General features: G+C 36.6%; 2 protein-coding genes and 1 long non-coding RNA gene across 3 annotated transcripts; 2 read left to right on the top strand and 1 right to left on the bottom strand.

Annotated features, from left to right (window-relative positions):
- Nucleotides 1-9,873: 9,873 nt before the first annotated feature.
- LOC104906343 (uncharacterized) lies at nucleotides 9,874-11,394 on the bottom strand. Its single transcript, XM_010695082.1, has 4 exons — nucleotides 11,264-11,394; nucleotides 11,037-11,203; nucleotides 10,530-10,914; nucleotides 9,874-10,291 (listed from the first exon to the last, which is right to left on the bottom strand). The coding sequence occupies exons 1-4, from the start codon at nucleotides 11,392-11,394 to the stop codon at nucleotides 9,874-9,876; spliced, it is 1,101 nt and encodes a 366-aa protein (XP_010693384.1).
- A 1,212-nt stretch (nucleotides 11,395-12,606) lies between these two features.
- LOC130590574 (uncharacterized) lies at nucleotides 12,607-13,570 on the top strand. Its single transcript, XR_008968424.1, has 2 exons — nucleotides 12,607-12,675; nucleotides 13,384-13,570. It is a non-coding gene; the product is annotated as an uncharacterized LOC130590574 (long non-coding RNA).
- A 458-nt stretch (nucleotides 13,571-14,028) lies between these two features.
- Nucleotides 14,029-22,231, top strand: LOC125494708 (uncharacterized). Its single transcript, XM_048638426.1, has 6 exons — nucleotides 14,029-14,043; nucleotides 17,201-17,354; nucleotides 19,648-20,538; nucleotides 20,629-20,738; nucleotides 21,007-21,114; nucleotides 22,112-22,231. Exons 1-6 carry the CDS (start codon nucleotides 14,029-14,031, stop codon nucleotides 22,229-22,231), a joined length of 1,398 nt encoding a protein of 465 aa, XP_048494383.1.
- The last annotated feature ends 1,012 nt before the right edge of the window (nucleotides 22,232-23,243 follow it).

Raw genomic sequence — 23,243 nt, 5'->3', positions numbered from 1 at the left:
GGTGTCTGATTAAGCTAACACCATAGGATTCCAGGGAAGAAGAAAGGAATTCTCGAAGTAATTTAGCTCTTATATTGTATTAACAGACAGGAGGATTAAGGAGAGTCTAGAGAGAAGGAGAGATTTTCATTCATTTCATGTATCCCTTAAATGAGATATCAGTGCACTATATATAGACTTCTTTACATTCCATGGAAATGTAGATAATGAAAAATAAAGATTTAACTAATTACTAGTGGAAAATAACAGATGGTTAGTTATGCCAGAAGAATAAGACAAAAACGTTGCCACCTCACTAGTTAGTTATTCATACAGGTGCACTGTATTCAGTCTCTCTCTCTTTAGCCGTTATTCCCTCCTCCTGGGCACATTCCAGCTCATTCACTCCACTTATTAAGGCCAGGCCCGTATCAATGCCCTTCCCATGAGAAGATCCTTGACCCCAAGGATCAAACGAAGGATAAACCTTCTCAATTTCAGCGGCCACTTCCCAAGTAGCATCTTCTTCAGCAGTGTTCTCCCAATGGATAAGCCATTGAACCTGTGCCTGGTTATGTACCTTGACCTGACGTTTGTTCAAGACAGTAAGTGGAAATTTTTGTGGTGGAGGGGAATGAAAGAGGTCAAGGGTTAAAGGTGGGGTAGTGGGTAGAGAAGTGAAAGGGGGGCCATGGTATTTTTTGAGGAGTGAGACATGGAAGGTGGGGTGAATCTTGGAATGTGGTGGTAATTATAGGGTATAGGCAACTTTGCTTACCTTTTTAAGAACTTCATAGGGACCAAAATACCTAGATGACAACTTATGATTGTTCCTGGCAGCTAAGGATTGCTGTCTGTAAGCTTGCAGCTTGAGATAAACCAAGTCGCCTACTGTAAATTCCCTTTCACTCCTGTGCTTGTTGGCCATTTGAGTCATTCTGTTCTGAGCCTTAGCCAGTTTTTCCTTTAAAAAGCTTAAGGTAGCCTCCCTCTGTTGCAAACTCCTATCCACAGCCTCCACTATACAAGAACCAGGGAGGTAGGGTCTGCTCATAGGGGTGGTTGGCCATATAATACTTCATAGGGAGTTGTGTGAGTAGATGAATGGAATGAAGTGTGTTGTATAATATGAGCATTATAAGAGGGGGGGTGAATTATAGTGAGAGAATGAGCTCTACTTTTTGCGGAATTAAAAGTAAACTTGGGAACAAACAATGGGAACACGAGAGATTTTACGAGGAAAAACTTCCTAGGCCTAGTAGGAAGAAACAACCTCGACCACAAGGGATTTTAAACAACTTTCCACTATAATAGGCCAAAACAACTCTGATTACAACCTATTACTTTTCTCTCGATTCTCAACTTAAGTCACTCAACACAAGTTCCCAACGACAGTTCCCAACAATTGACGTTTTCTCTCAAACTTCACTCGAAGTTCCTTTCTCTTTCTCTTTCTCTTTCTCTTTCTCTTTCTCTTGCTTCACTCAAAGCTTTCTCACACTTACAAGAGTTCACTCAAACCCTTTTTCTCAAAAATACACTTTATAAAATAATGGAAGAGTAATAAACTCGATTAATGTAAGTATGAATTCTCTTAAGGAAAAGGCACCGACACTTTAGATAACTTAGGACAAATTAACTAAGTCAGACACAATTTTGCTCAAATGAATTAGGCGCCTATTTATAGACAATTAAGACAAGACATGTTGATATGGAAATAGTAATAATTATATGGAATTCTAGTTCTGTTAGGATTCTATGTAATTTAGGGTTTTAAATTTCTGGTTATTTTAATTAAGTGTTTAAAATGATAAAGGAATCCTATTATATTTAGGAGTCTAATTCCTTATCATTGAGTCAAAGTATTTCCTAATTATATTCTATTTAGGCGTGTGAAATAGGTTAGCTAAAGATAGGATAATTATTTATCTTGATCCTTAAGATAAAGATAAATAAGTTTAGTTGTTTTTCTAATTCAATTAGGTTTAGGAAAATCTTGTATTATATAAAGGATTTTCGAGCATAATAATAATTTAGAGTTGTTTGAGTTTTTTGAGTTTCAGGAGAGAATCCAAAAACCCTTGTTTTACAAGTGAATCAAAACCCCTAGTTGAACCGTGAGCTGAAATACACCTGGGTTCATCATATCTTATTACTAAATACATAAAAACTACAAAAAAATACAAACTTGCTTTCGATCAAATCCACTAAACTACCTAAACGAGCCTAGCTAAGTGAAATCTTCAACAAGATTCACATCAATTGGTGTGGCTGCTGCTTTCCACCCCCTCTCCGTCACTGCTCGTCCTACGCACACCTCACCTCGCCTACTGCTTCGCCCAAGCCTTTCCCCAACATCACGCCTACCCTTCGCCCAGCCTCGCATTGTTCCCCGCTCAGCGCGCCTCATTAGCGCACAGCCTCGCCCACCCTCGCCCACCCTCGACTACGACTACGGTCTCGCCTAATATGCCGGACGACTCAGCATCCTTGCACGCTACCGTTCAGGCTACTAGTGAACAAGTGCAACTACTTGTGGCCCAGATGTCTGCCATGGCCACGCGACTCCAAGACGTTGAACGCGACAATAATTTTGCTCGACCCCCACCCCATCAGCCTCGACGTGAAGATGAGTTACGTTTGGCTGACCTCCCAAGCTTTGATGGTGACCTTGATCCCGAGGCATACTTGGAGTTGGAAAATAGATTAGATCGATTCTTTGATCATAAAAATTTGAGTGATGGATCTAGATTTTCTTATGCTATCCTCAAGCTCACTAAATATGCTTCCTTGTGGTATGAATCTACCCGCACACGACGTGCTCGTGAAGAGAAACCCCCTCTTGATTGTTGGTCATCTCTAAAGGTCAAGATGCGAAAACGATTCGTGCCCCGCACATACCGGCAAGAGCTCTTTGTGCGCCTCAATTCCTTGCGCCAAGCTAACCTCACTGTCGAGCAATATATTAAGGAGTATGAGAGACTGCATATGGCGTGTGATATAAAGGAGGAGGATGAACAAAAAATTGCGCGCTTTCTACTTGGTTTACATCGTTCAATCGCAAATATGGTGGAACTACAAACCTATGTCACGTTTGATGACGTGTGTATTCTGGCATCCAAAGTAGAACGCCAACAAACCAAGCGCCCACCTTGGTTTGCGCCCCCTATTCCCTCGTCGGATGCCACGCCCAGCCCTTCTTCGCATGTATCGGCATCCACTGACTCGTCGAATCCTCAAGCCAAACCTGCTGCACCATCCTCGGCCGTATCTCCCTCAAGTGCTAAGGATGATCCCCCTCCGATTCGAGCCAAGAAACCTCAGTGCTTTCGTTGCTAAGGCCTCGGCCACATTGCCCGCAATTGCCCTAACACCACCCTAACCACCCGCGAGGAGCTCATCCTTTATTTGGCTGAAGAACCACAACCTCCGTCTCCTTCCATGGATGATGATGACTTTTGGACGAATCAACCTATCTGTGCCCCGGAACAAGAGCATCCTTCCTTGCTAATTCGTCGCTCTTTATTATCTTCTCACGATGATGATTCTGTGGATGCGCAACGTAACAATTTATTCCATTCAAACTGCATAATCAAGGGTAAAGTTTGTTCTTTTATCATTGATAGTGGTTCATGTACTAATGTTTGTGATTCGTCTATGGCTGAAACTTTAAATCTGCAAATGCGCAAGCATCCACATCCTTATAAACTAAGTTGGTTGAATGATGATGGCATTTGGGTACGTAAACAAGCTTTAGTTGGTTTTCGTGTTGGTGAATACATGGATCAACTTTGGTGTGATGCTTTACCTATGACTGCATGTTCATTATTACTTGGAAGACCATGGCAAAGTGATAGACATGTGATGCATAATGGTAAAACTAATGCTTATTCAGTTTTAATGGGGGATAAAAGAATGGTTTTGCAATCATTACCACCTAATAGGCGCCCCAAGGAGAAGAAAAGGAAAGCCCAGACCAAGCTCATGTATGCATAAGTTCATGTCATCATGAAGTTTTAAAAACTGCACAAAACAAAAAGGAAGGGAGACAACAACTTCTACAAATGCGCCAAGGTTCTAAGATGGATTTAGGAGACAAAGTATGGTTGTCACTTTCTGCTCAAAAGCTTCATGTGAATCATAAAGATGGAGAACCTATGGATGAAGGACCATTTGAGATTGTGGAAAAAGTTGGCTATGAGACATTCAAAGTGCTCATAGGAAATGGAATATGTGCAACATTTCCATCTTGTGATTTGGTTCCATGCTTCCCAGACTAAAACTTGTGGACAAGTTTTTTTCTAGAGGGGGAGTTTGATATGGAAATAGTAATAATTATATGGAATTCTAGTTCTGTTAGGATTCTATGTAATTTAGGGTTTTAAATTTCTGTTATTTTAATTAAGTGTTTAAAATGATAAAGGAATCCTATTATATTTAGGAGTCTAATTCCTTATCATTGAGTCAAAGTATTTCCTAATTATATTCTATTTAGGCGTGTGAAATAGGTTAGCTAAAGATAGGATAATTATTTATCTTGATCCTTAAGATAAAGATAAATAAGTTTAGTTGTTTTTCTAATTCAATTAGGTTTAGGAAAATCTTGTATTATATAAAGGATTTTCGAGCATAATAATAATTTAGAGTTGTTTGAGTTATTTTGAGTTTCAGGAGAGAATCCAAAAACCCTTGTTTTACAAGTGAATCAAAACCCCTAGTTGAACCGTGAGCTGAAATACACCTGGGTTCATCATATCTTGTTACTAAATACATAAAAACTACAAAAAAATACAAACTTGCTTTCGATCAAATCCACTAAACTACCTAAACGAGCCTAGCTAAGTGAAATCTTCAACAAGATTCACATCACATGTTCTCCACTAATTTAGACCATTATCACATGTTCTCCATGATGTTTAATTAATTAATCGAATTAAATTAATTATTCCATGTCATGTAAAGCATCCACTAATCCACTACTTCACTTCATAGAAGCAGTAACATATTACGTGGTTTTTGCAAAACTTGGAGAATAATTAAACTTATTTAATTTTAATTAAATACTTGGAGGATAATTAACTCAAGCCACTAAATCCACTAACTACATAAAACATGTAGCAGTAAACCTTAGGCGTGAAATCTAGATTTTAGGAAATAAATAAATAAAATACTTCAGCTAGTTTTTAGGAAAAATATCTTTTTCAAAATCTTCTATAAAACCGGAAAACAGTTTTTATAATTCAAAAATCCGAAACATTTTGAAAACCGGAAATAAAATTTTTTTCGAAAACTAAATCTTTTAAATAAAATATAAAAGATAAAATATATATTTTAAAAAGATAATATTTGAAAATCAGTTAATTTAAAATCAGAAAATCTTTTTGAAAACTTTTCCTAACAAACTTAAACTAACTTCCTAAAATAATGGATCTTAGTCAAATTATCCCTAAAAACTCTAACAACTATATTGGACACACAATTATCTTAGGCGCACAATATTAGTCACTTAGAAGTTCCTAAATTAGTTTTAAGTCTTGTTCCCTAATTATTAAGTCTTGTTCCTTAGCCTTGTTCCTATAGTGCCAGGTCTGTTCCTTTCATGGGAACAGAACCAAGTTCCTTTGAGAATTCACCACGAACTTAATAAAGCTTTTACTCTACCTTAACAAGAAGATTAATAAATACCCTAATGTATTCTAATCTTCATTCCATGCTTGATTCTTCATCTCTCGAACATCTTTACTTCGATCTTGATTAATTCTCCGCTTTAATCTTCAATCAAGTATTCTCTTAACTCGAGCATGAATTACCTTGCAACACCATAAATAAAATACACTATGTCTTTTGTGGTTAGGTCATCTTCAAAACTCAAGGGTCAACAATTTCCCCCTTTTTGAAGATGGCAACAAAAGGCATATACTAAAAATAATATGAGCACTATAAGAGGGGGGGTGAATTATAGTAAGAGAATAAGCTCTACTTTTTGCGGAATTAAAAGTAAACTTGGGAACAAACAATGGGAACACGAGATATTTTACGAGGAAAAACTTCCTAGGCCTAGTAGGAAGAAACAACCTCGACCACAAGGGATTTTAAACAACTTTCCACTATAATAGGCCAAAACAACTCTGATTACAACCTATTACTTTTCTCTCGATTCTCAACTTAAGTCACTCAACTCAAGTTCCCAACGACAGTTCCCAACAACTGACGTTTTCTCTCAAACTTCACTCGAAGTTCCTTTCTCTTTCTCTTTCTCTTTCTTCACTCAAAGCTTTCTCACACTTACAAGAGTTCACTCAAACCCTTTTTCTCAAAAATACACTTTATAAAATAATGGAAGAGTAATAAAATCGATTAATGTAAGTATGAATTCTCTTAAGGAAAAGGCACTGACACTTTAGATAACTTAGACAAATTAACTAAGTCAGACACAATTTTCTCAATGAATTAGGCGCCTATTTATAGACAATTAAGACAAGACATGTTCTCCACTAATTACACCATTATCACATGTTCTCCATGATGTTTAATTAATTAATTAAATTAAATTAATTATTCCATGTCATGTAAAGCATCCACTAATCCACTACTTCACTTCATAGAAGCAGTAACAATATTACGTGGTTTTTGCAAAACTTGGAGAATAATTAAACTTATTTAATTTAATTAAATACTTGGAGGATAATTATCTTAAGCCACTAAATCCACTAACTACCTAAATTATGTAGCAGTAAACCTTAGGCGTGTAAACTAGATTTTAGGAAATAAATAATAAAACTTTAGCTAGTTTTTAGGAAAAATATCTTTTTCAAAATCTTATAAAACGGAAAACAGTTTTTATATTCAAAAATCCGAAACATTTTGAAAACCGGATAAAATTTTTTCGAAAACTAAATCTTTTAAATAAAATATAAAAGATAAAAATATATTTTAAAAAGATAATATTTGAAAACAGTTAATTTAAAATCAGAAAATCTTTTAAAATCTTTTCCTAACAAACTTAAACTAACTTCCTAAAATATGGATCTTAGTCAAATTATCCCTAAAAACTCTAACAACTATATTGGGCACACAATTATCTTAGGCGCACAATATTAGTCACTTAGAAGTTCCTAAATTAGTTTTAAGTCTTGTTCCCTAATTATTAAGTCTTGTTCCTTAGCCTTGTTCCTATAGTGCCAGGTCTGTTCCTTTCATGGGAACAGAACCAAGTTCCTTTGAGAATTCACCACGAACTTAATAAAGCTTTTAAACCTCTAACAAGAAGATTAATAAATACCCTAATGTATTCTAATCTTCATTCCATGCTTGATTCTTCATCTCTCGAACATCTTTACTTCGATCTTGATTAATTCTCCGCTTTAATCTTCAATCAAGTATTCTCTTAGCTCGAGCATGAATTACCTCGCAACACCATAAATAAAATACACTATGTCTTTTGTGGTTTGGTCATCTTCAAAACTCAAGGGTCAACAATGTGTTATACCAATATTCAGCAAAAGGAATCCACTTAGCCCAGTTAGTTAGCTTTGCAGAGCTCATACACCTTAGGTAGGTTTCAAGGCATCTATTTAGGACTTCAGATTGACCATCAGTCTGAGGGTGATATGAAGTGGATAGGTAGTGTTGCACACCCAGTACTTCCATGAGAGCTTTCCAAAAACTGCTGAGAAAGACTTTATCTCTGTCAAAGATAATGCTCTTAGGTAAACCATGTAATTTATACACATGGTCCATATAAGCTTAAGCTACCTGTAAGGCAGTCTAGGGGTGTGACAAGGTAAGGAAGTGGGCATATTTACTGAGTCTGTCAATAATAAACATTATGACATCTTTGCCTTGAGATTTGGGAAGGCCTTCCACAAAATCCATAGTAACCTCTTCCCACACAGCTGTAGGGATCGGTAGTGGTTGTAAGATACCTGGGTAAGCTGCATTGTCATACTTGCAAGTTTGACATATACTGCATTGTTTGATAAAATCTGTAACATCAGTCTTAAGACCAGACCAGAAAAATAGGGTCTTGACTCGTTGTATGGTAGTCTCAATTCCTGAATGCCCCCCCTTGAGGTGTGGAATGCATCCATGCCAAGATTTTCTGCCTGACATTGCTGTTGTTTCCAATGACCAGCTTCCCTTTCCTTCTCAATTGATTATTTTGCCAGGAGTAGAGAGGGTGGGACTGGGGATTGTGAACTAAGTCAGTTATCAACTTCTGCATATTATGATCTTGTTCCCAAGTCAATTGTATTTCCTCAAATAAGATAGAATGGACAGCAGACACAACCATGAGAGAAAGACCAACATGATCAATCCTAGAAAGAGCATCAGCTGCCTTGTTTTCTTTTCCCTGCTTGTACTCCACTGTATAATCATAACCAGCCAACTTAGACAACCATTTTTGCTGAAATGGTGTTGACAACTTGTGAGAAAGATGATATTTCAAGCTTTGTTGGTCAGTTTTAATGATGAAAGGCCTCATCATTAAATATTGTTGCCACTTTTGTACTACAAGGACAATAGCTAACAGTTCTCTTTCATAGGCAGAAAGAAGTAGATTCTTCCCAGAAAGAGGCTTGCTAATGTATGAGATAGGATGATTGTCCTGCATTAGCAGAACACCCAGTCCATCTCCTGATGCATCAGTTTCTATCACAAAGGTTTTTGTGAAATCAGGTAAAGCCAGTACTGGAGGTGAGGTCATGATTGCTTTGAGGGCATTGAAGGCCCATTGAGCTTCAGGGCCCCATCTGAAAGCATCTTTCTGCAAGAGTTGGGTTAGAGGTCTGCAAATCTTGCCATAGTTCTGTATGAACCTTCTGTAGTAGCCAGTCAGGCCCAAAAATCCTCTTAGTTGTTTGAGGTTCTTGGGTGGTGGCAATTGCATGATTGCCTGGATTTTTTCAGGTTCAGTGGCTACTCCTTCCTGGGATATGATATGGCCCAAGTAACTGATTTGAGTGTGAGCAAAAGAGCATTTTTTTAAGTTAGCTACTAGAGCATTATCTTTCATAACCTGCAAGACACACTCTAAGTGAGTAAGGTGACTATGCCAACTGGGGCTATAAATCAGCATGTCATCAAAAAATACTAAAATGAACTTCCTGAGGAAGGGTTTGAATATGTGGTTCATCAAAGCCTGGAAGGTGGCAGGGGCATTAGTTAGCCCAAAGGGCATCACTAGGTACTCAAAATGCCCTAGGTGAGTTTTAAAAGCTGTTTTTGCCACATCAGCCTTGCTCATCCTGATTTGATGGTATCCTGATTTCAGGTCTATCTTTGAAAAGAACCTGGTGCCTCCTAGCTTATACAATAACTCCTCAATCAATGGTATGGAAAATTTATCCTTAATGGTGGCCTGGTTCAGCTTCCTGTAATCTACACACATGCGCCACCGGCCATCTTTTTTTTGACAAGGACAACAGGTGATGCAAATGGGTTGTTGCTGTTTTGAATAACTCCCTGCTCCAGTAATTCTTCTGTCAGCTCTTCTATGGCATCCTTCTGAGACAGAGGATACCTGTATGGCCTTAAATTAATTGCATCTGTGCCTTCCTTCAGTGGAATTCTGTGATCAAACCCTGCTCTCTCAGGTGGAAGTGTAATAGGTTCTGCAAACACTTCCTGGAATTTTGACAAGATCTGTGCAATCTCAGGTTGCAACACTATCTTACCTTCTACTTCAGACTCATTGAACTCAGGAAGGACTGGCACTACTTGGAGCATAAATAACTCCCCTTCAGTGCTAATCATCTTGTTCAAACTACTTCCAGGGATCATTTTCAGCTTCTTGGGAGTAGCTCCCCTCAACCTAATTTTTCTTCCTTGGTACTTAAACTCCATGGACATATCATTAAAGTTCCATAGGATAGGTCCAAGTTTGGAAAACCACTACACTCCTAGTACCATGTCACTACCACTCAAGGGTAGTAACATCACATCAGCCATGAATTCTGCCCCATGCATCCTCCAAGGAAATGATCGAATCATTGAATCACATTTGATCCTTCCTCCATCTGCTACCTTAACCCATATGGGTGAGATTTGCTCCACCTGACATTTCAGTTTGAGAGCTTTGTGAAGATCTAAGAAATTATGGGTACTTCCACTATCTAAAAGTATGTGTAGGCCCCTCTTGTTATGTTGTCCTACTACTCTCATAGTCTGGAACCTGACTATTCCTTCCATAGCTTGCAATGAAATATGTGCAAACTGTGATTCCTCCTCCTCAGCTTCTATTTCCCTAGTTTCTTCCTCACTTCCTTCCTCCACTTCCACATGATACAGTTGTGGCCTCCTTCCCTTACACCTGTGTCCCAACTCAAACTTCTCATCACACCAAAAACATAGCCCCTTGGCTCTTTTGTCATTGAATTCTGCTGTAGTTAAGGTCATGCGGTTTGGATTAGAGTTTGTGATAGGCTTTGAGTAGGTGTTGGTTGTGTTTGGCTTCTAGTATGAGGGTTTGTTTTGGTAGGTTAAAAGTTTAGTGGTGTTGGGGGTGGGTAACAGGGGGTTTTTTGTGTTTGGTTTTGGGTTTTTTTTGCCTTGGTAGGTGCTTCTTGCAACTTGGCAAGACTGAAAGCCTGCTGTATGGTAGCAGATGAGAAAATCCTGACTGCCATCTGAATTTCATCTCCAACCCTCCTAAATAGCAGCTCAGCAAATGTTTCTCAGCCAGATTCAGCCTGCTGGATAATGCATCAAAGGTGTCATGGTACTCCTGTACCCCTGCTGCCTGCTTTAAAGCCTTCAGATCAGCCATGGGATCATCAAAGAGATCCCCAAATCTAGCAGTAATATCAAGTACATACTGATTCCAAGTAGGCATCACGTTTTCCCTGCTATTCATGTAATTTTGATGCCACAACAAAGCCTTACCCTCCAAATGAAGTGCAACGAACCTCACCTTATTTTCATCAGTGATTTTATCTAGATCAAAAAATTGCTACATCTATACAACCATGGTTTCAGTTCATCTCCATTAAACTGAGGGAATGTAATTTTTGTTAATCTAGATGAAAAATAATGGTGTGATTGTCTCCCAATCTCACCTTCCTCAGAGGGATTTCCAGAAATACTCAAGTGTAAGTTATCTGAACCACCCATATTGGTGTTCTTAGTTTGATTATCAGAGACTATTTTAGTCAATTGCAATGATAATCCTAGCATCAAATCATTCAGTTCAGCTATAGATTTAGCATTTTTATCAATGTTTAGACTATTATAATAACAAGCATCAGTCACCTTCTTGTTCTGTTATTCTATGGCAGATTTCAACCTAGTTTCCAACTTCTGAAGTTCTGCTACCAATGCTTCATTTTCACCACCCTCTTTACCAGAAGTCCTGATATTTGATACCAATGATACAACCTGGTTTATGCCAGGTGATATTTGATCAGACAGATTCATAACAATTTAGGAATGGTGTCTGATTAAGCTAACACCAGAGGATTCCAGGGAAGAAGAAAGGAATTCTCGAAGTAATTTAGCTCTTATATTGTATAAACAGACAGGAGGATTAAGGAGAGTCTAGAGAGAAGGAGAGATTTTCATTCATTTCATGTATCCCTTAAATGAGATATCAGTGCACTATATATAGACTTCTTTACATCCCATGGAAATGTAGATAATGAAAAATAAAGATTTAACTAATTACTAGTGGAAAATAACAGATGGTTAGTTATGCCAGAAGAATAAGAAAAAAACGTTGCCACTTCACTAGTTAGTTATTCCTACAGGTGCACTGTATACAGTCTCTCTCTCTTTAGCCGTTATTCCCTCCTCCTGGGCACATTCCAGCTCATTCACTCCACTGATTAAGGCCAGGCCCGTATCACTACTGTTTTGGCTTTTTTTTCGATGATTTTATCGGTTTTTAGACCTTGGATACTTAATGAAAGTTGTAGATCTTGAGGATTTAATGAATTTATGCTCAAGAATTACATGATTCGGAGTTGTATACTAGAAGTTATGCTTGCTGCAAGTTCATGCTGTTTTGGTGGTCTTGTATGTGGGTACCCTGTTGGTGTAGAATGTAATGGAGGTGGATGTATAGTTATAAGTAAATAAAAAAGAGTAGGCATGGGGCAAGTGTGGAGAATGTTACACATTCTTTTGGCAATGCATCCTTACTGAGACTATATTGAAAATCTTTCATTATACAATTTACTGTTTTGCCATAAATTATAGGTATAAAAATCTTCTTAACTATGGATCTTGTTATGATACGGTTTAAAATGTTGCGTAGCTGCGAATTTTCATTTTTGAAGCGAGTCTTGGAGGTATTGAATTGAATACACTCTAATTTGAGGATATATGTGTCATTCACCGTACCAATTGTACTGAAAAGATGTGTTTGGATGACCACTTTGTCATCAAGGAGGAAATGTGCCATTAGTTGCATTGTGAAGATGATAGTAGAAAAAAGATATATTTACATGGTTAAGTGCGGTTATGTAATATTGTTAATACTCTTATATTTGTATTTATGGTTGTGTTATTTTGACTTGGTTGACTCGTCTAAGAAAAAAAATCAATTAAAGCTCTTTCACTAGGTAATACCATTTATTGGTGAATTATGTGAAGTATAGTCAAGTGACTTATACTATATTATTATATTGTAAATTGCGGGTTCGTAGAGGAACCTTTTTGACTTGAGATTGAGGTACATTGACTGTGTTTGCTACTAAGGTAAGATTTCTTATTGTGCTTGTACAGATGAGTTGAGAAACTGTTTTATAATGTTTGGAAATTTATTTTTACAATGAGATTGTTTTATGAAGTTTATACGTTGAGATTTAAATGTTTCTCGATATTTATGTTGAAAGAGTTTATGAGATTATTTATGAGACTTATATTAAAAGGGAGGAAGTTCCTCTATGTTACCAAGTTGAGATTTTGAAAGGAGGAAGTTCCTCACCCTTACGAGGGTTTATAGAGTTTTGTTGTGGAGTTGCCGGTAAGCGGTATTCTCCGAGTTTGGAAGTATGTGAGTTAACAATGTCTCAACAATATATTTTAGTAGTTGGGAGTATGTTGATCAATACTATTGCCATTAATCTTCCTTCTTGATACGTTATCAAGTTAGGGGTATGCATACTAGGGACTTTGGTGTTTACCTTGTCTAGTGAGCCTAGCTAGCTCATTGGATTTTTATATACTTCCTACTCACAGATTACGAAAGATTATATTTGAAAGTTTTACAGAATAGTTCAGAAAGAAAGAAAGATCGTATTTGAGGTTATTAGAAAGTTAATTTTATATCTATAATCTGTACTCCTTTTAAATGAATTTGTAAGATATTCCTATATATCTTACCTGCACATTGAATAGTTTTGTTTTATTTCAGTATTAAATCTTGCTCAGCCTTTGGCTGATATTACAGTGTTTAATGTGCAGGGACTTGAAGATAGTTAGCTCCAGTTGGGTTAAAGAGTGCGTTGGATCCCTTTTGATTTAATAGGACTTTAAAAAGACTTCCGCTGTTATTTATTTATAAGATTTATGTTCTGGTTTGTAATAATTAGTTTACATTCTATTTAGTTGGTCTGTAATAATTAGTTAAAACTTATTGGTTATTGTTTTAGTTAGAAGCATTAGCCTTGCGGTTATTATTAAATTATCGCGGCGTAGCACCTTTGGATTTCCGAGTTTATTTATATTAAGTTGATTTTAGAAGTATTGGAAATTCAGGGTTGTTACAGTTGTTACTCGCTCGTTGACTTGAACTGTGTTGCTACCTAGACTGCTGGCAAACCAGAGCCCTATGGCTCCCTTAGACAGCCTTTGGTCATGACTCATGAGTTAGCCTTTCATTGTGCGTTTTATGTTGGTCGTGACACATATCATCAACCAATCATCTAACTTCCTTGTATTAGTTTATTGTCTTATTTCTTTTCGTTTACTTATTTTTACGTTAGATGATGGGAATATATAAATACTGAAAGGGATTAGTTATTTTCCTTTATGTCTTATTTTTCTTTAGAATAGTTAAACACTCTCTCCTCTTTTCCTCTATGAACCCTAATTTACAGTTCTCTATCAATGAAATCCTTGAAGGTATTTTTTTTTTCTCTCTTTTATTAATTCATATATTTTAAGAAAATTTTGTCAAAAACAACCTTTTATAAGTCACTTTTGTCAAAAACAACCTTTTAATTTTTTTTTGAAGACAAACCTTAAACCAAATTTTTTTTCTCACATTCACTAGTGGAAAAATGCCCATCTGATGCAGTCGAAATCGGGCTTACTAATGCGATTTTGGTCCGCATCAGATTGGCTCGCAGCAGATTAAGAAAATTAACTGACGCGGTCCATGACCGCATAAGACTCTCACTACCTGATGCAGTTTTGCAAGACCGCATCAGATTTTGGGGTCAAGGACTTTTAAAAAAAAATTTGCTTTGCACTGCAGGTCTGCAACAACAAAGCAGGAAGAAAATCCAAACAATTATACAGCAGGTCTAAGTAATGAAACTTCAAAAAAAATTGGATCTAATAACAAATATTATACAAATTAAAAATGAATTTAATTATACAAAAAATATACAAACTAAAAATGAATTTAATTATACAAATATTATACAAAAATTCAGATGAATATAACCAAATAAAAATCGAAAACTTATACAAAAATATAACCAAAAAAATGAACAAAATACGAAAATTAAGAAATAAACATAAACTAAAACCCAGATCTAGAAAAAAAACTTAAAATAACAATGAAAATAAAAATTCAGAAATGAAATTATAAACTTAAAACTAAGCTAATTACAAACTAAAGTGAGAGAGTGCAACAAAAATGAAAATTAAAAACGAAAAATATAAACCCAGATCTGGAAAAAAAACGATGATGATGAAACGAAACAAAATTCGCTACATTCTTCCCTTCGATTGTCGTTGCGGTTCGTGCTTGATGATGATGAAGAGAATGAACGATTCGTGGTTGATGATGATGAAGAAAATGAACGGTTCGTGGTTGTTCGTTCGTGGAAATCTCAAATATTTGAAAGAAAGTTGCAAAGGTTAAAAATGAAAAAGAAAAAGTCGAGAAATTTGCAAGTGTAATTCGTTGAGGAGGGATGATCAATGCTTGAAAACTAAGTCAAGGGTCTTTTTCCGGCCAAAGGTTTAATGTGACAAAAACATTTTGGTTTAAGGTTTGTCGTGACAAAAAAATTTAAAAGGTTGAATCTGACAAAACTGGCTTATAAAAAGTTGTTTTTGACAAATTTTCCATATTTTAATTGTGTTTTCGTTCTTAGATTTAGTTTTCATTATTTCATTCATGTTTGAGTAGTTTATTTTCTAGGGTTTCGGAAATCTAGCTCTAGTTAATCTCTCTTATGGTGTTCCCATCTGCTTCCTGTTTATACTTTGAAGTTATTAATAATGTCTATTGATAATTTACTTGGTCATTCATATCTCTAATTGATGATTATGTTTCTATTGTTAATCTTGCAACCTGATCAATTATTTGATTATATATTGCTAATCAGGGTTAGAATTGAAAGATCAACTTTTTAGAGGCTTCCCTACATTTAGCAATTATGATTATGTTAGCAACCATGTTGCATAGGTTGAATTGAGAGCGTCAAGACCCGATCGTAGGCTGAGCAAGGTTTAATGTTGTAATAAAAACAAAACTATTCAATGAGCAGGCAAGACATATAGGAATATCTTGCAAATTCATTTAAAAGCTATACAAATTTTATGTATAATATATTAACTCTCAAACAACCTCAAATTCAATCTTTCTTTCTTTCTATCCAAACCATTATGTAAATACTTCAAATATAACTCCTTGGTAATATGTGAGTAGGAAGTAATAAAAATCCAATGAGCTAGCTAGGCTCACTTGATAAGGTAAACACCAAAGTCCCTAGTATGCCTACCTCTAACTTGATAACATACGAAGAACGAAGACAAAGGACAAGAGTATTGATCAATATACTCCTAATTACTAAAATAAATTGTTGAGACACTGTTAACTCAACATACTTCCATACTCGAGGAATTCCGCTTACCGACAACCCCACAATTTAATTAAAACTTGATAACAATGAAGAACTTCCTCCTTTGGAATATAAATCTCATAAATAATCTCAACTCTTTCACTATAAAATATCGAGAAACAAAATCTGAGTTTCAATATATAGCGTTATAAAAACAATCTCATTTTCAAAATGTATTTCCAAAATAATATAAATAGTTTTTGAACTCATCTGTACAAGCACAGTAAGAAATCTTACCTTACTGACAATCACAGTTAATGAATCTCAATCTTTAGTAAAAAAACGTTCTTCTACGAACACGTAATCTACAATATGATGATATAGTATAAGTCACTTGACTATATACTTCACTTCGTGCACCTATAAATAGCGTTACCTAGTTAATGAACTTGTACCGATTTTGCAAACGACTCAACTTAACCATATATTTCTCCTCTTTTGGCCCTTTAAACTTCCAATGCAACTTCACATTTGAACCCAATAAAATCAAGGACTTTTCACACAAAAACAAAAACTATCAATATGCTCTACTAACCATAACTTACACCATAATCATAAGAAAATTGCTTTATCTTGTAAATTCAACTCCAAAATGCAAGCGACACTTACTGTTAGTATATATTTTGCTTGCAAGTGTAATGGTAAAACTTATACACTTGTTGATTGGTATTTGTCCAGTTGACTCTACTAGAAATGCTATAACTACTACAACAACACATCAACAATCAACAACAAAACTATAATCTAAGACACCGTACTTGATTATCTCCATGCTATATCAACCTCATACCAATTACTAATAAATTTTGTTGAAGAGATAACTATAATATTATACTAAAATTTGGCAATCACAACCAATACATAACAATTTTTGGAGCAAAACTTGAAACTAATAATTAGCAGATTAAATTCAAAATATGAAACTATTAATTTATCATCATTTACTTAGTGGTTGATTTATGTTCCTTTTTTTAGCCAAAGAATGTCGCTAAGAGCCTATTCCTAATATGAATTTGAGGTGACAAGTATCTACCAATTGCAAATACAATGTCTCGACATTTGACAACTTCTAAATGTCAAAAACCAATTTTAAAGCTAACTACAAAATCTCTTGCTAAATGAAACAAGGGCTTATAATATAAGGAGGTATGTAATAATTCTAAATCATATTAACCATCTAACATGAAACTAACTCTCTACAGGAACCATGTTATGATAATGACTTTGAAATTGGATTAACTCGATCTGAAGAGTCAATCAACCTTGATGAGGAACTAACTCCTGCAGGTACTGATAGAAAGCATATTCCTGAAAATGAAATGATTGTTTATGATCCTGATCCTCAGGAGGAACAAGGTCTGGCATCTTAAAACCAAGCCTAAAAACCAAAAGGTAATTGCGCTGAATTGGGTCTTCAGGAACAAATTAGATGAACATGGAACAGTCATAAGGAACAAAGCCAAACTTGTGGCAACAGGGTATAATCAACAAGAAGGTATTGATAATTCGATGAAACCTTTGTTGATGTTGCTAGAACAAAAGCTATTAGAATTTTGATTGCATTTGCTGCATTTATGGGTTTTAGGTTGTACGAAATGGACGTCAAATGTGCTTTCTTAAATGGGTATTTAATGGAAGACGTCTATGTGAAACAACCTCCTGGATTTGAAAATCCCGATCTTCCAAACCAAGTCTATAAGCTAGATAAAGCTCTTTATGGGCTGAAATAAGCTCCTAGATCTTGGTATGAAAGTCTTTCAAAAATTCTTACTTTCACATGAGTTTATTAGAGATAAATTTGATATGACCCTGTTCCTTCGATCTAAAGGAACAAACATTCTAGTACAACAGATTTATGTTGATGATATAATCTTTGGTGCTACTAATGAATCTCCATGTAAGGAATTTGCTGATCTAATCAGTAGTGAGTATGATGGGAGAATTGAATTGGATTCTCTAGTGGAAAAACCTTTATATGTCACTTAGTATCAAATGCAGTTTTTATAAAATCGCATCCGAAAATCAACCCAAAATTGGTGGAAAATTTGACAAAGAAAATCGGATGCGGTCCAAAAAAACCGCATCAGATTTAACATCGGATGCGGTTTTTCTAAAACCTGATGCGGTTCAGGGGATCGCATTCGAAAATCAAGTAAATGAAAGCCTTCCCTCCCAACAAAAATCTCGCGTCTAAACAAAAATTCCTTCGACCCTAAAAAAACTCACTACATGCATACTAGCGCCACTACCACTGCGACTGCCCCAGCTCCATACCAATGCCCACGCCGGCAACTTGCACACCATCACCAACGCCCGCGACTACCCCAGCTCCACACCTCAGTCTTGCGCACCACCACCAACGCCGGTGACTTGTGCACCTAAAGATTCGCCACCACGAGGTGGGCTTTCATCACTGCTGCCCTAGTTTCGCGCCAGCACTTGTGCTACCTAGCTTCGTTCCTCCTCCTCTCCTCCCTAAACAACTACATTACCACCTTTTTCTTGCTAGGTAACTAAAATTTCGTAACTTTTATTGTAATTCATTGTAATTTTATGAATAATTGTTAGTGAAATTAGGTTGTATAATAGTTTAAGGTTTAAATTTTATTCATTTGAGTTAATTTAATTTTAATTGGAGTAGTTAGTTTGATTCAGAGGTTAAAAAAACTAGGTCTTTGTGGTAGGATGAGTATGATTGTTATTTCTGTAGTTTAGTTTAGTTTAGTTTAGTTTAGTTTAGTCTAGTTTAGTTTAGTTTAGTTTAGTTTAGTTTAGTTTGGTAATTTATATTAATTTGAACTTTAAACTTTGTTGTTGATTATTGAAGCTAGCTAGCGACAGAGTGCTAGTGACGGAGTGTTGAGTTCCATTTCCCTATTTACAACCTTGATATTGGTACGTTATCGCTTATACTTAACTTTCTATTATTTCATATTAGCAAATTGGTTTATATGTGTAAATTGGTTTATATGTGCAAATATGTATCATTAAATTAAGATTAGATGTAAAATGCTTTGTTGTTCAAAAACCTATGTATATATGCATCACCATATCATATGCCTATATACCCATTCGAGACTTACTCATTAGGAGTAAGTCTTGAATAGTCCCCGATTTGGGACTATTCTTAGATGTTTAATCTCACTTAGGTGGTGAATGTATGTCTTTATTTTGATTCTATAGAGGAAAATCTTGGCTCGTCGTTTCCCTACTTTTGTTCTCTGGGTACATATGTAGATATAAGTAACTATATATCTACATCGTGTACTTGGAAAACTGCAGGAAAATGCTGCCGGATTTTCCGTAGAATCGAAAAGAAGACATACATTCACTAGTGAGATTAGAAATCTAAGGATGGGTTAGGTTGGAGTGATAAGGACCCTTGGAAAGCATGCCTAATTTCATTGAATGTATATCGTTCATATATAAACTCTAATCATGTAATGAAGTTCGTTATTGACATGAGGTACTTGTTACTTGTGTGTAATTAGAGGTCTGATTGAAATGAATCGTGCATGGATGTAAGGTAGTTGTGACACGAGTGAATTCGTGGATGGGGTATTTGAATTTTGTGATGCTGCATTAAGTCATCAGCCTGGAACGTGAACTGAGGGGTTTTGTTCTCCTTGTGTTGATTGTGGCAATGTAGGCATAGTTAGTAACATTGGGTCGCTGAGGGAGCATATCTTTCGGCGTGGGTTTAGGCAAGACTACCATGTATGTGTTTGTCACGGTGAGGAGGGTATATATGATGGTGGGAATGCAGTTGTTAACGTTGTGCATGAAAGAGGTGAGTTTGATGTCATTGAGAATGACGAGAACCTCGAGGACGAATATGAGAATATTGAGGATGATGATGATGATAGGGACCATGTCAAGGAGATGATGGAGGGGGTGGATGATCATGCTGGGAAAAAGCCTCCTATTTTTGAGTGCATGGCCGAGGCGTCTCGGAAATCGTTGTATCCCGGTTGTACGAGGTACACCAAGCTGACGATCGTGATAACACTCTTTAACATCAAGACGAAAGCCGTTATAAGTGACTCAGCTTTCACTTGTTGCAAGCATTTATTTGGTGATATGTTGCTGGACGACCATGAACTGCCCAAGTCGAACTACTATACAAAGAAACCGATGTGTCCTTTCAGTTTGGAGTACCAGAGGATACATGCTTGTCCAAACGATTGTGTGCTATATCAAAATGAATATGCGAATATGGATGAGTGTCCTCGATGTGGGAAGTCGCGTTATAGGCGTGTAGGGGTTGGTGATAAGAAAGGGCCTCCAACAAAGGTGATGTGGTATCTTCCGATTATACCACGATTCAAGCGCATGTTTTCAATCAAGAAAGATGCTAAGAACTTGAGGTGGCATGCAGAACGAAGGAAAGAGGACGATTTTCTCAAACATCCGGCTGATGCTCCTAAGTGGAAAGGTATCAATCGGCTGCATAAGACCTTTGATGCCGAGGATAGAAATTTGAGGCTTGGCCTATGTACGGATGGGATGAACCCATTTGGCACTCTTAGTTCTCAACATAGTACATGACTGGTTCTTCTAGTTATATACAACTTGTCTCCTTGGTTGTGTATGAAATGCAAGTACATCATGTTGTCGATTCTTGTTTTAGGGCCGAAACAGCTTGGAAACGACATAAATGTCTACCTCCAACCACTTGTTGATGATTTGAGAAAAATGTGGGATGAAGGAGTTTTTGTGTATGATGCACATGCTGATGAAGTATTTACATTGCGTGACATGCTTTTATACACTCTTAATTACTTTCCAGCTTATGGGAACTTATCCGAGTACAAGAAAAAAAGCATGTCCGATTTGCATCGACGACACAGAATCTAAATACATTTCTACTTGTCACAAAGAAGTTTATATGCGGACCCGAAGGTTCCTTCGACGCGACCATCCTTATCATAATAAGAAGGCATTCGATGGAATAGTTGAGGAAAGGGTTACTCGTAGTCCATTGACTGGTATTGAGGTTTTTGATTAGGTCAAGGGTATTGAAATGATATTCGACAAAGGAGCGAGTGATGGTGGTAAGAGACTTTGGAAAAAGGAGTCTATTCTGTGGAAACTTCCATATTGGAAGAATCTAGAGGTTAGACATTGTCTCGACGTCATGCACATAGAGAAAAATGTATGTGACGCATTCTGGGGACACTTATGAATATTCCACATAAGACAAAGGATAGCAAAGGAGTGCGACTGTACCTGGAAAGTAAGGGACTTCGACCAGAGCTACGGGTTCAGAAGAGAGACACTAAGAAAATAAATAAAGAGAGAAAGTGTTTGGCAAAGGAAAAGGAAAGGGAAAAAAAGAGGAAAATCAAGAAGGGTCGGCTGCAAGAATAGAAGGGAAAGGAAAGAAAAAGGTGATAGCTGATGATAGGAACTATTTGCCTCCGGCTTGCTACACTCTATCTAGAGCTGAGAAACGACTTTTTTGCGAGTCTTTGTACAACATTAAGGCTCCATCAGGGTACTCATCTAACATACGATTTGTTACCTTAGACGGTGAGTTGAAGCTATAGAGTATGAAGTCTCACGATTGTCATGTAATGATGCAAGTATTCTTACCGATTGCAATTCGAGGGATATTGTCGAAACACGTGAGACATACCATAACAGAGTTGTGTTCTTTTTTCAATACTTTATGTAGCAAAATGTTACAACCGTCGAAGCTTGATGCTCTCTAGGCTGGCGTGATAGGGACTTTGTGCAAGTTTGAGATGTATTTCCCACCTGCTTTCTTCGACATTATGGTCCATTTGGTTGTACATCTAGTTCGAGAGATTAAGCTATGTGGTGCGGGGTTTTTGAGGTGGTGCTATCCTTTTGAGAGACATATGGGCTCTTTGAAAGATAAAGTAAGGAATCCAGCGCAACCAAAAGGAAGTATTATTCAGGGGATTGTGAGTGAAGAGGTCGGTAATTTTGTGGTCAAGTTCTTAAGTAATGTTGATCCTATTGGACTTCCTACATCTCGACACGAGGGCAGACTCGACGATAAAGGCACACTTGGATCCAAAATGATTGTACCTCCTGTTGAAATGCGGATACAAGCACACTTATTTTTATTGCACCATATGGTACAGGTCCATCCCTACTTAGATGAGCATATGGAGGAGTTGCGTGATCAGAATCCAGGAAAAGAGACTAGAGCATTGATGCAGTTGCATAATAAGACATTTATTGATTGGTTCATAACTGGTTAATGCGTAAAGTAGATTCCACAGTTTCAGAAACTCTTAAGTGGCTAGCATTTGGTCCTCGAGAAGCTGTGCACTCCTATGAGGGTTATGATGTTAATGGATATACGTTTTGGACAGATCGTCAAGATGAAAAATCGAGATCATTGCAAAATAGTGGCGTTTTAGTAGAGGCATCATCTACACAGTATGCAAGTGCCAAAGACAAGTCTCCTATTGATGCTACATTGATAAACTATGGGCGGATTCAAGATATTTGGGAGCTTGACTACTTCGGTTTCATGGTCTGCTTATTTCGATGCAAGTGGGTTGATTATAAACGGCGCTACATAAGAAAAGATCACCCTTGTGGATTTACTCTTGTAGACTTGGGTCGGTTGCGTGAAAGTGAAGAGCCATTCGTGCTTGAATCACAAGTTAAGCAAGTATTTTATGTAACTGACCCTTCTAATAACAAGTGGTTAATTGTTATGTCGGGAAAAAAAAGTATTGATAAGTGGTTTTTAGTGTGTCGTTAAGGCACTAAGAACCGCTTTCCAAACAATATTTATAAGTCCTAAAAAGCAATTACTAAGAGAATAGTAAGGGCAAGTCAAGGGTCGATCCACAGGGAAAATGGGATTGATTAAAGTTTATCAAGTCCAGATTACCTAATTGAAAGGTATTTGGGGGTTTGAAAGATGTTTGTTAACAATTAAGACTAACTATCAACTAGAACAAGCAAATATCAACAGTTTAAATATCAAATGAAAGACACTAGAGTTAAGGTTACTAGTATGAATAAGAATAGCCAATGAATGCTAATGCGATTGTGATGTACGGAGATGATCATGCAAGGTTTAGTTTCCCTCTAAATTACTTGAGTCCTCTCTCGAATGGTCCTTAAGAGTAATCACTTAATCAATCAACTAAATCCTCTCTCGAATGGTCTTTAGTTAATTGACTAAGAGATTCATTAAGTTTGGAAAACCCCTAATGAAGGATCCCCTTAATTTCCATCCAATATCTTGGCATAGAA

This window comes from Beta vulgaris, chromosome 2, assembly GCF_026745355.1.
Source record: "Beta vulgaris subsp. vulgaris cultivar EL10 chromosome 2, EL10.2, whole genome shotgun sequence".
NCBI lineage: Eukaryota > Viridiplantae > Streptophyta > Magnoliopsida > Caryophyllales > Amaranthaceae > Beta > Beta vulgaris.
Note: the sequence above shows the minus strand (reverse complement) of the source record. Positions and strands in the feature narration are given on the sequence as shown.

What these genes read in the sequence shown, in the direction of transcription:
- LOC104906343 (XM_010695082.1), bottom strand. Translation starts at nt 11,394, where the DNA reads ATGAATCTGTCTGATCAAATATCACCTGGCATAAACCAGGTTGTATCA. An exon ending in CTTCAGAAGTTGGAAACTAG is followed by an intron (nt 11,204 to 11,263) that starts GTTGAAATCTGC and finishes TTATTATAATAG; the next exon opens with TCTAAACATTGATAAAAATG. An exon ending in TGCAAGAAGCACCTACCAAG is followed by an intron (nt 10,292 to 10,529) that starts GCAAAAAAAACC and finishes GTTGGGACACAG; the next exon opens with GTGTAAGGGAAGGAGGCCAC.
- LOC125494708 (XM_048638426.1), top strand. An exon ending in TGATCCTCAGGAGGAACAAG is followed by an intron (nt 17,355 to 19,647) that starts GTCTGGCATCTT and finishes GTGGCAATGTAG; the next exon opens with GCATAGTTAGTAACATTGGG. An exon ending in CACTCTTAGTTCTCAACATA is followed by an intron (nt 20,539 to 20,628) that starts GTACATGACTGG and finishes TTCTTGTTTTAG; the next exon opens with GGCCGAAACAGCTTGGAAAC.